The following is a 13,084-nucleotide window of genomic DNA, read 5'->3' on the forward strand; positions in this document are numbered from 1 at the left end:
CATACTACTTGTAAAGAAACTGATCTTTACTTTCCTCAATATCAGCAGAACTATTCAAAATTGTACTACATGGAATTCTTCTTTCTAGGTTTCCAAGTTTCCCCCAAAATTGAAGCTTAAAGATTTTTTTAAAAAATCAAGTTTTTTTGTAAACTATGATTTATTTTATCTACACAATCAGTTCAAATGGATGCTTGTTGAAAAGAAGAGGATGGTGTGGGTCTTGATGAGGCTGTGTCAGATAATTCTTTGTTACCTGAGTACAAAGGGTTGCTGGTTTTTAAACCTCTCCTTTTCTTTTGACATTTTTTGTTTTCATGTTCGATGGCAAACCAATAGCTTGTGTGTCTGTCCCTTTCCATGCCCAAATACAATGGGTCAGTTCACACACTCTCCCTCACACTGACTAGCACATGAGCTGTTCCAGTGGTTTCTGTAAGGAGCTGGGTAACTGGGGTGGCGGGGTTGGACGATGCTGGGAGAGGGATTCTGGTGGGAGTGCAATTAGTGTCAATGACGCTGATATTGTTACTGGGGCAATGTGATGGGGTGGTAATTGACAACATCTGTTATTTGGAGAGAGCAAGGTCAGAGTGTAAGGCCAGAAGGGACCGCCAGGTCATCTAGTCTGACCTCCTGCCTAGCAAAGGCCACTAAACCCCATCCAGTTACCCCTGTATGGAGCCCAATAACCTGTATTAGACTAAAGTATTACAGCCCCCAGGAGACTAAAATGCAGGGACAGGGAATTGCTAGAGGGCATGTGAAAAACGGGCATGTAAAAGCTACCAGGCTAGAAAGAAAAGAAAGGTGACTGAGTAGTAACATTCTTGGTACATGAACAGGCTCTTCTCACAAAGGGGCTCAAGGTGCTTTATGCCCATTAATAAACAGCAGTGCAGCATCTCCCGCATTTCTGGTTCTGCAAAACCAAAGCTGATCCAAAACTTTTACTGAGATGAGACATGAGGAATCTTTATCCCACCCAGTCGATTCCTCCTCTTTGGCGGTTTGGATAATATGAACCTCAGAGCCCATCCAGGCCTGGTTTTTGTTTGGAAAAAATAAAACCTGACTAATGAGGTTTTGCAAAACCAAGACACAAGACTCCTTGGCCCATTTCTAATTAGCACACAGCATCATTTGCTGAAATACAGAGCTAGTGATTCCAGTCACAAGTTCCCTTTGCCAGCGGATCTGGTAACACCCAATGCCAGCTGATAGGAGGGAGGGAACATGGTGCTATTGGGTCCATGCCACCCCCTCTTCCCGGTCCTCTCTGAAAGCTCCTGTAAGGGCCTGGGCAGCTCCTTTCCTTCCCTGCCAGGCTTCTCTCTGGTCCCTGCAAGGGAAGGCAGGAGGACAGGGGACCCAGAGCTGCAGTGGGAAAACACCTCTCTTCCTACCCCCAGCAGCCAGCCGACAGCCCCTGTCCTGTGGAACATGACCGGAGAGTGAGATGAGCGAGGTGTAGAGGCTGACCCGGCTGTGATATGGGAGAGATGTGCAGCACAGTGCAGCTAACAACTCTGGGAGTCCTTGGTGAGCCTTCTCTGTATGGCTACTGATTCCTTACAGCTCTGTCATGTACCCTTTTCTCTGTCTCCTCTAAGCTCCTCTTCACAGAGCTCTCCCCAGGTTGCTGCCCACTCTCCTCACTCCTCTGTACCTGCTCTGTCCTTTGAGGCAAGGTGGAGCTGCAGCGAACACAGCATCCAGGTGAGGGTATACCACTGACTGACATAATGGTGAGACACTATTCTCAATATGATTTTCTAGGCCATCCCTTTTCCTTCTAATGTTTTTGTTCTACTGCAACTGATGTTTAGCGACAGTGGGACAGACACTGAAAAAGGGTCTTACAAAAGGGTCTTAACTATTTAAACACACTGTGCATAATTTCCAGTTATGCCAGATGAAAAAACTCAAGTGTCACTCTGCATTTTGCTAATGGTTCCCAGTTAATGATTGCCAGTAAAACAGCAGGAGTGTCTGAGAGAAATATGCACTGTGGATCCATGTAAATCCAGAGTAATTTATAGCAATATACCAGATAGCAGAAATTGGAGCTGTATGTTTTATCATGATAAAATGACAATAAGAATTAAAATGACAGTAAGAATAGCATAGCCAAAAATACTTTCCTCTCATTTCACTGGTTTTCCATTCACTTATATACCAATATTAGTGGCGCAGAAAAAATCTTTGGGATCTAATAGAAACAAAGAAAGGCTTGCCAGACACAGTAACTATTTCTGGAATGGATTAAGGACGCTTTGTTTTAAGGGGATTTTTAAAAAAAACCCAGTCCAGTGCAGTTAATGTCATACCTACATGAAGTGTAAAAAAAACCCAACATTCTGCAGGCAGTGGAGAAAGCAAAAATGTGGATTGACACATTACTTTTGCACTCCATGGAACAACTAGAAGTCTATTCTGAGGAAGAAAACTTGGGTTTGCTGAAGTTAAGACTGTAAATATCAGTTACAAGTTGTTATCAAAACATCAGAAAGCCTGAAAATTCAAAGCTGAAGCTATACTTAAAATAACCTATAGCTGCCACGAAGGGACACACACCACTGGGGTCTCCCATGTGGTGTTAGTGTTACTAGTTAGCTCTTCATTCAGACCTGGATTGCAGCCCTCTCCCTCTGAATCCCGAATACACAGCACAGGAGAAAGATGGCAGAGATCATGTCAGGAAATTAAATTACTTTCTTACCTGGCACTGATGTTCCCAATGCAACAAACACAACTGCAGTCACTGAATCCTTCAGGCCAATGGTGCAGCCAAAATGGGATGCCAAATCCCCGATGAAAGCCGTCAGCAAACCAATCATTAGGATGGAGACGACAAAGCAGGCCCAGCCATTCCAGTAGTCTGTTGGGGGGACGAAGGCGAAAAGGACCTTCCAGAAGACAGTCAGAAAGTGCATCACATAATCAAAGCAGGATGGCAGCTTCTCTTCCCCACATTCGTCATCGTCATCCTCCTCGCCTGCAGCAACAACATCAGAGTCTGATTAAACCCAGAGCAGCACAACTGGGTGTCCCCACTCCTGCCTAAGTACTTATACAGCCCTTTGTACTCTACTGTTTGAGCCTCACCCAGTCAATAATGGAGTTTATTCTCAACACTCCCCTGTGCAGTAGGGATGTATTATTGTTATTATTACCCCCTTATTATGGATGGGGAAGACAGGCCCAGAGAGAATAATGGTGAAATTTTCAAAAGCACCCAAGTAATTTAGGAAAGTCAATCCCACTGACTTCCAATGAGCTCTATGCTCTTAAGTGAGCTAGGCACTTGGGAAAATACCATCCCATGACACTTGCCCAAGGTCACATAGGTGACTGTGGCACAGCAGACAAGCGAGGCCTATATTTCCCAACGTTGCTAAGCCTTTGCAGAACTGCTGTCTTATGGGTGCAAAACTTGAGATACTTGGAGGCCTGCCAAGCTTTGCCCCCACCATCACAAGCAACCCCATCATACAATCTCACTCATAAATGTGCCCAGCTCTCTCACTGGACAAATTAAGTGTTTGCTCCCACAACTCCTTCTGAAAGACTGTTCCAGAACTGCACCCTTCTGATGGTTAGAAATCTACTTTTAACTTCAAGCCAGAATTTGTTCCTGGTCAGTTTATCCCTACTTCTTCTTGTGCCACTATTGTCCTTAACCTTAAATAGCTGGTCACCCTTCCTGGTGTTTACCCCCAGTGTAGTTATAGAGAACAAATGTATCCCCCCCTCTGCCTTCTCTGTACTCCGCGAAACAAGCCCAGACCTTTTTGTACTCCTCTCACACAACAGGCCCTCCAGTCCCCAATCATTTAGTAGCTCTTCTCTGCACCTGTTCCACCACTGCAGTAGTTGCAACATCCACTCTAAGTTGAGGGCCAGGAGGGAAACAGATTGTTGGTTTACACTGGAAGCCCCAAATAAATGACTAGAGGGGATTAGCTTTCCCCTCTCCCAAACAGAACTAAGAATATCTGTTAATGGGAGGAAAACCTGGACAGTCTGTGATGGCTCTTGATTTGTTTCACTGATTAGAGACATTAGAAGCCAGAAAATAGTATCACTGAACTGAACATGGTCAAGAGTGTAGTGACAGGGGCTGAGGAAGATAAAGCTGCTCAAATGGAAGGTAATAAGATCACTATGTTCTGAACAGGGCTGGAAGAGGAAGGATGTGGAAGGAGTGAACCTAAACCCTGCTCAGAAACCTTCTTCAGGTTCAAAATTATTATTAAATTGTGTTAGGAGCTCCACTCATATCCCAGGACCATTGTGCTAGGTGCTGCACAAACATGGAAGCTCCCAAACTTCCTTTTCTAGACAACTCTGTATTTTATATGCTTTTATCACTTCCCCTCTCGCTCATCTTCTTTCTGAGGTAACAATCCCAATCTTTTCAACTCCCTTTGGATGAGAGTTTCCCCAGGCCCTTGATCATTCTTGCTGCTCTTCTCTGAACCACTCCAGTTCTACGATATCCTTTATGAGGCGGGGTGCACACGGTGTTCCAGATGAGGCGGCCCCTCATCTTGCTGATTGATAAAAAGGCATTATTAGACAATTCTCCTTATTATTCTCCATCACATGCTTTATGCATGTGAACAGCATGTTAGGTAGTTTGATTGCACTGTGCATTGCACAGAGGTCTCTGCTGAGCTGTCTATAATGATGTCCAGGTCCCTTTCCTGTGCTGATACTGTCAATTTACGAGCCTGTAAGGTTTACGAGTTTAACCTTCCCCTCCCTGCAAAGTGCATTCCTTTGCATTTATCAACAATGAACTTCAGAAACTGCTGCACTGGGGAGAGGGGTAAAACAGGATCTAGCCAGGGCCAACCCATTCCCCCCAGCAACTCCCTGGGCCTAGAACCACGTAGGGAAACCCCCAACAGTCTGGTGAAGTAGACAACCATGTTGCTTTGGTAAAAAGCTGCAGAAACAGGAACCAGCCAGAGACTCCAGCTGATCAGAGCAGGAGCAGAATCAGCCAAATCTGGATCCCCTGGAAATTCCCTACGTGGTTCTAGGCCCAGGGAGTTGCTGGGGGGAATGGGTTGGCCCTGGCTAGATCCTGTTTTACCCCTCTCCCCAGTGCAGCAGTTTCTGAAGTTCATTGTTGATAAATGCAAAGGAATGCACTTTGCAGGGAGGGGAAGGTTAAACTCGTAAACCTTACAGGCTCGTAAATTGACAGTATCAACTTGCCACAGTTTTGACAGGACTTTCTCTTTCCTATGCTGATTAGCTGTTTGCTCCAACCCACCATCTGCCTCCCAGTCTCTTCATCTCAGCTTCACTCCTCTCCTGCTCCGTCCCCTTCATTGGCCTCTTCCTAGCAACATCCCCTCTCCCTTTCCTTGTCTTTTCGTTTAGGTTATCCCCTCTGAACTAAACCTGTGACAGTACTTTACCTCTCACCACCCTACTGCATGATCCTGGGCAAGTCATTTCTCTGTCTGTTCTGTTTAGGCTGAAAACTCTTTGGGGAAAAGTCTCTCTCTTGCTATTTTTTTTTTGTTCAGCACCTAGCATAATAAAGCCCTGATCTCATCTGTCTAGGTCTTCATGTAATACAAATAATGATTTAATATTGTTTTGGTCAGCTTCCCTATCCTCCACAAGATGTATCCTTTGCAATCTCTTAAGCATCTGCCATTGAGTTACTGTGCTCCTGCTGCAGAAGTGGAAAGGTGCAGCAGTTCTGCCTGTTTTAAGGGTGTTTGTCATGCTGAAGTGTCAGCATGCCCCCCAAGTCAAGGGCTGATTTGCCGCCTGCCTAACTGGTCTGAATTCTTAGGGGTACTAAACTTCTGCCTGGCAGGAAAGACACATTGTTGAGCTGAGAATTCAGTTCCAAGGTGGAATTTAGACCAACAGTACAATGAACTATAGCGTGCAACAGCTCTGACAACACACCAACGTACAAGAGACCCGAAGAGCAGCTTCTCTCTCTCACCAACAGATGTTGGTCTTAAAACATATGACCTCGCCCACTTTGTCTCTCTCACATACAAAGAGACAATCTGCATAACCAAATCTGGCACTCTTCCCCCTCTTGACTTCAGGAGGCTGCTGCTCTTCTAATTTCTCTTTGATTTGCCCAAAGCGCTAGTTAAATGGGATCAGAGAAATGTTTAGCTTACAGCGTCAATCTGGGAGGTGTGTTACAATTCAGGGTCAGTGTACTTCCCTTCTTCCCAATGCTCTAGACTTCAATTTCTAGTCTGTTTTGACATCCAGTCTCCATGGCTTTCCAGGCAGAGGATGCTAACAGGTCTGATGGAACCCTATGGGCTGGTAACATGCTGACTTACTCAGGGGGCTCCAACCGCATGGCTTGCATTCCTCAGTATTGGAATTTAAGTTCCAAAGCAATAAATGGCATCCATGAGTCATAGCTGAATTAACAGTAGCCAGACTTCACTGGTTGAGCAGAGACGGATGATCTTACAGTGAAGGCAGGTGATGGATGCAAAAGATCAGTGTATGATCTCCAGCTCTGGCAAAGACACCCTGTGTGACCTTTGGTAAGTCACTTAATCTCTGTGCTTCATTTCCCCAGCTGTACAATGAGGATTGTAAATGGCACCTTTATCCCTTGTCTATCTGGATTGTGAGCTCTTACTCTGGATATGTACAGTGCCTTGCCCACTAAGGTCTCAATCTTGGTCAGGGTCCCTGGGCACTAGCCAAGAGGTGGTAGGTTCACATCTGTATCAAGTCCATTTCCTCTGGAATATCGACCTAGATTTCCAAAAGCAACTAGGGATTTTGTGTGCCCAACTTGAGACAGCTTAAAGGGACTGTCAGAGCAGGGGCTCAAACCTTCTGAAAAATCAATCTCTTTCAGGCGCCTCTTGTCAGACACTCACAATTCCTGGCCATTTATGAAAAAAATTAAGGCCACTACTTTCTTCTTCTCCTTTTGTTTCCTACACCATGGCCCTACATGTATGTAGCTCTATGTACACAGACTACCTAGTCATAGATGCTCCACAAAGACAGAGCAGAGAAGCTCTTGCAAATAGGGAGATCCTCATGTTTCAGCTTGCAAAGGAAAAACAAATGTAATGATGTCACTTGAGTAAATCACAATGGCAAAAGGTGGTGGCATTTATATCTCCCCTCTCTTACACCAAGAGTTGTACAATACACAAGATCACAACTTTTGTGCTTGTCAGAAATTCCTTAAACTGAAACTCAAACAACTAGCCTAAAGCTTTATGGACTGTATTCATTTCCTAATGAAATCAATAGGCGTATTTGCACTGACCATGATGCGAGCTAACCTGCACTAAACCAAACTGTGCAACAGGGCATCCTAAGGATGTAGTGAGTGGTAATTAACAACTAGCTTGCGCTTGAAGGGGTAACTTGCAGTTGTCCTTTTAAACATCTGTGATCCAACTTTTCCCTTAGATGTGCATGGCTAGCAACAGGAGCTGCACATGGGCATCCAAGTACAGAATCTAACTCTCATCATTTTCCTGCAATGCAGTTTCAGTCTGTGCAACAGAGCTCCAGGCTAATTTCTCTCAAATTTTGAAACGCTATGTGCTGCCTCCAGTAATAAAGAATGCAGGCAGAGCAGTAGATATCTTAGGAATAAGTTCTTCCAGAACATTAGAAATCAAAGGGGCAATACGCGAAGGAGGACACTCAGGTTGATTTCAGTCAGTGAATGATCGGGTCCTAGCTGGTCAAATATATTTCATCTAAAGGAACCATTTGCACTAGCCCTAATGTTTGCACAAGCACCTTTTATCTAGCGAGCCAGGAGAAAGGTCTCTTAGTTGTTAGGGAGGCTATAAGAACTGTAATAACGGTGTGCAATTTTCTTAAGCTCTCACTGCTTGCCTGTGTGAGTATTTTCCTTTCCATATCTCTTTATGCAATGGTGGCACATGTTTTGTGTTAATTTAAAAGTAAAATGTATAAACACTCCTGCAAGGAGTGTAAAACAATGTTGCTGTGCGTTATGTATTTATTCGTGAGCACCAACTAAAACGGCATTCAAATGGTGACACAACAACATAACAAAAGAATTACCAGAAGTGGCTCCCAGTAATCCTGGGTTCATTTTACCTGGCTTCTAAGTCCTCCAAACTTTGTGGGTCTAAATGTTTTTCACAAATCAAGCCATGGAATCTGTGTCTCACTCAACACTTCAAGATCTTGCAATTTTGCACCGAAACACCACAGCAGCTATCAATCAGCAACTTTGAGTGGTGGACAGAAGACACGGAGAGGGAGAGCAACACACAGGAAAGTCACAAACAAGCAGGACCAAACTGTGGCAAACAGCATCCCCAAGTTTCAGGTGTGACAGAGCCATGCGTCATTCAACATGCACCTTAAAACACAATGCTTAATATGGTAGTAATCAAAAATAGGAAGCTTGATTTTATTACCTTGGTAGACAACAAAGGAAACTCAAAACAAACTCTGCTATATACGGAGGGTGGAGGTGGGGTATTTATTTAAGTCTGAATCCTGTGCAGTTCTTAGCTGATCCCACAAAGACTGGGCTGGCTAGAAACATCTCTTCTAGTAGTATAATTTTGCAACAGGCATTTTTAAGTATCTACAGATGTGAGGCAGTGGAGCAGTCGCAAAGCTAAAATCTTTAGGGAGATGATGAAACAGATTTTTAAAAATGAATCTGAGTGCGGCTGTCAAAATATTGGTCTGGATCTGTCTATCATTTTTCTGAGGGTTAATAATGAACCTCTCTCTAGAAGAGCGAGGATAGAGGTTGCTAGTTTGCTTAGAAAGCCATATGCACCCACTCTGGGATGTTAGGCCAAAAGAATACGAGGCATCTTTGCTGCAAGAGAAATTTCCCAACCCTAAAAATAAAAATAAATAATAAAATTGTAACATTTTGCTCTTTAGTCACCCGTGTTGTAGCTCAACTGCAAGGTATGCGGGAGTGACTGGCTGGGGGACGCTGTCTATGGTTTTTGTTATACAGAAAGCCAGACCAGGTGATCACAATTGTCCCTTTTGGCCTTAAAACTCCATGATTCATGTGTTAACTTTCCTGAATCTAATAAGCACACTGCTATAGAGAGCTGGCCTACATATTCTAAACAAGTTATTTCCAAGCATTGTGCCCCTCCTAACTGTACATCTGGAGTACAGCTGCAGTACTGCCAACCCCAAGTGTAAAGAAATAAAGAAAAAACAACCACAAAACAAGCTCCCCCAAAATCATGAGATTTAATATAATTAATTAGTTAATTAAATAAAAATGCTGTTGGGATTGTTATTATTTTCCTTCTGGGTCTTGGTGTGCTCAGGTCACGGGTTCAAGTTTTTCTCTGCAATCAAGAGAGCTAGAATATTACTTTTTTTTTAAAAATGAAAGCTGAGATTCTCCTTGTGATCACAGGACTCCAAGGGCTGGGGCTTTAAGAAACTCGTCAAATATTACCAGAATCATGATAAACAAAATCACAAGACCTGACAACACAGTTAAAGATGCTCAATGTCTGCTCCCCACCCAATTGCAGAAGCCAGTGCAAGATTTTAAGGGGGACTCTCACCCATCTATGTGTAGGGGGTCTGTGTGGGGACAGACAACCAAATCTCCTCCCCCTCACAACATGTATGCTAACAGGAATAAGCCCCTTCCTTAGGGTGACCAGATGTCCTGATATTATTGGGACAGTCCCGATTTTAGGGGACTTGACCTGTGGCCTGACCTTACATCGGTTGGGACACACTTCTTCCCAATATCGGGACCGTCTGGTAGGACCGCAAGTTGCTGCTGGTGCCACTCACTACTTCTTTCTGGGGCAGCTCCCAGCGCCCACCCGCCGGCAGGAGCCTGCACTGCAGTCCCAGGCACAGAGGCGACGAGGAGGTCTCTGCCGCGTGGTACAGGAGCGGGGCTTGCAGGAGCCAGCAGTGGGCAGAGAGCCCCCGCCCCTGCCCTCGACCTAACCCCACCTGACCCGTGACCCTGGGAGCCAGAGGGACCTGCCTTCCGGATGCTTCCTAGGACCCACTCCAAGTAAGCACTGCTGGGACTCACCTCGCCCCCTGGTAGGTCCCTCTGGCTGGGAGGGAGGGGTTTCTGCGTGCTGCCGGCACCTGCAAGCCACGCTCCGCAGCTCCGGCAGCTCCCATTGGCGCTTTTCCCAGCCAATGGGAGCCATGGAGCTCACAATTGTGGAGTGTGCAGCACGTGGAGAGTCTGGAGACTCCCCTTGCCACTCTCACCCAAGGAGCCAGACACCTCCCAGCAGGGCTGGTGAGTGCGGCCAGGGAAGGGGGCAGGGTGTGATGGTGAGTGTCTGGGAGATGTGCGTGGGGCGCTGGGCAGAGGGGAGATTTGTGTGTTTTGGAATGCTAAACAGTGGGGACCTGTTGGGGGGTGCTGGGCAGTGGGGGAGATCTGTGTGTTTCAGGGCACTGGGCGGGGGGCATCTGTGTGGGGTGTTGTGGTGGTGGGGCTGTGGGGAAGGGCACAGGGAGGGAGGGAGGGAGGGGAAATCTGTATGTATTGCCCAGGAACTATAGCCTTTTGCATCTTCACATGCAGGAAGTGATATTTCAGGGCGCTTTTCAGATCTAGGTAGTCTACAATCTGATCCCAAATGCCTGATTTCTGATTATTAAGAAAGTATTAAATCTCCATTAGGATTATCATCCATCATCTCTATCAATCAGCTTTTCTGAGTGAATGATGGGTGTATATTCAAATATATAATAGAAAGTGGGTCTCTCTCTTTCTACACCCCCCCCCCGAACTATGTCTATCACTGCAATGATAACTGCACAGCTGTGGTTGCCTTTGCTATAATATGGGATGCGATAAATAATTGATTTTGGATTAGGTTCTTTGGTCTGTAAACTCTGGTGCAGGGGCTGACTTTTACTGTGTTTGTGCAGCACAACTGGGCCCTGATCTTGGTTTGGGCTTCTCAGAGCTACTGTAAAATACATAATAAAAAACCAATAGTTTTTGTGAGGATAGAGTTTTAAAAGTGAAATCATGTCCTGCAAGTTTTGTCTCCAGATACAATGAAAGACAAAAAAAACTTTCTCTTCTACAAGAATCACACATGAAAGTGAACTCAGACAGTTTGGATTTGGACCTATCAAGTACTCCATTTAAGATGTTGGGGAACTTTCTATCTATAAGCATGATACCTGAGTTATGTAATGACTAAAGAAAGGGAATCCCCCATAAGAAGGGCTAGAGATATGAATCTGTCACTTCAGTGTTATGTAGTTGTTATTGATATTGAGCCAGCATTTATAAGACACTTTGACCATAACATTCCTTACAATCAGAGCTGTTAATAAATATGTTTGAAGTGCCACTTACTTGAAGGACAGGGAAAAATATCTGTTCATTATTTGTTTTTCTGTTAGAATTTATAATAAAATGTAAGATCGACAGCTTTGCTCAGAATGGAAGGAAATTACTTAAAACAACTGAAGGACATTAGATTTTGAACTCAGCAGTAAGTAGGGTGGGATATCTATATCTATGTATATAGATATAGATTTTTTTTTTGCGGGGATGGCAATCTGTACAGATATATGTTTTAAAAGAATAAATATGAAACTTTATCAGACTTTAAATCATGTGTATTCAACATTCAGATTAAGGGCAAGTTAAATACCAGTTGTGGGCTTCACTTGTTATGACATGTAATTATCATTCTGAAATAGGGGAATGCTATTAGTGGGATTTTCAAAAGCACCTACAAACTGGGGTGGCTGCAAGTGCTCTGAAGGACAGGGTTAGAATTCAAGATGATCTGGACAAACTGAAGAAATGGCCTGAAATAAATAGGATGAAATTCAATAAGGACAAATGCAAAGTACTCCAAATGCATATTGCACCAATATGAAATGGGACAAGACTGCCCAGGAAGGAGTATTGAAGAAAAGGATCTGGGGGTTATAGTGGATTACAAACTAAATATGAGGCAACAATGTAATACTGTTGCCCACCCCCCAAAAAAAAGAAAAAAGGGACCATCATTCTGGAATGTATTAGCAGGTGTGTTGTAAACAGGACACGAGAAGTTTCAGAGTAGCAGCCGTGTTAGTCTGCATCCACAAAAAGAAGAGGAGTACTTGTGGCACCTTAGAGACTAACAAATTTATTTGAGCATAAGCTTTCGTGGGCTATAGCCCACTTCATCGGATGCATGCAGTGGAAAATAGAGTAGGAAGATATTTTATATACATACACACAGAACACGAAACAATGGGTGTTACCATACACACACTAACGAGAGTGATCAGTTAAGGTGAGCTATTATCAGCAGGAGAGAAAAAAACTTTTTGTAGTGGTAATCAAAATGGTCCATTTGCAGCAGTTGACAAGAAGGTGTGAGGAACGGGGGCGGGGGAGAGAATAAACATGGGGAAATAGTTTTACTCTGAGTAATGACCCATCTACTCCCAGTTTTTATTCAAGCCTAATTTAATGATGTCCATTTTGCAAATTAATTCCAATTCAGCACTCTCTCTTTGGAGTCTGTTTTTGAAGTTTTTTTGTTGTAATATTGCGACTTTTAGGTCTTTAATCAAGTGACAGGGAGATTGAAGTGTTCTCCGACTGGTTTTTGAATGTTATAATTCTTGACGTTTGATTTGTGTCCATTTATTCTTTTACGTAGAGACTATCCGGTTTGGCCAATGTATATGGCAGAGGGACATTGCTGGCACATGGTGGCATATATCACATTGGTGTGAATGAGCCTCTGATAGTGTGGCTGATGTGATTAGGTCCTATGATGGTGTCCCCCTGAATAGGTATGTGGACAGAGTTGGCAACAGGCTTTGTTGCAAGGATAGGTTCCTGGATTAGTGCTTTTGTTGTGTCGTCTGTGGTTGCTGGTGAATATTTGCTTCAGATTGGGGGGCTGTCTGTAGGCAAGGACTGGCCTTTCTCCCAAGATCTGTGAGAGTGATGGATCATCCTTCAGGATAGATTGTAGATTCTTAATGATGCGCTGGAGAGGTTTTAGTTGGGGGCTGAAGGTGATGGCTAGTGGCGTTCTGTTACTTTCTCTGTTGGGTCTGTCCTGTA

The 13,084-nt window shown here is 44.2% G+C and overlaps 1 protein-coding gene across 12 annotated transcripts in view; it reads right to left on the reverse strand.

The window, feature by feature from the left end:
- SLC8A1 (solute carrier family 8 member A1) overlaps positions 1 to 13,084 on the reverse strand; it is a 335,833-nt gene that overhangs the window by 18,156 nt on the left and 304,593 nt on the right. For all 12 annotated transcript variants that reach the window (XM_050951456.1, XM_050951452.1, XM_050951454.1 and 9 more), the window contains one exon: positions 2,723 to 2,998. In XM_050951456.1, the coding sequence (XP_050807413.1) occupies positions 2,723 to 2,998 (276 nt within the window). The remainder of the gene's footprint in view (positions 1 to 2,722; positions 2,999 to 13,084) is intronic.

The sequence above is a fragment of the Gopherus flavomarginatus genome, chromosome 4, assembly GCF_025201925.1.
Source record: "Gopherus flavomarginatus isolate rGopFla2 chromosome 4, rGopFla2.mat.asm, whole genome shotgun sequence".
Classification (NCBI taxonomy): domain Eukaryota; kingdom Metazoa; phylum Chordata; order Testudines; family Testudinidae; genus Gopherus; species Gopherus flavomarginatus.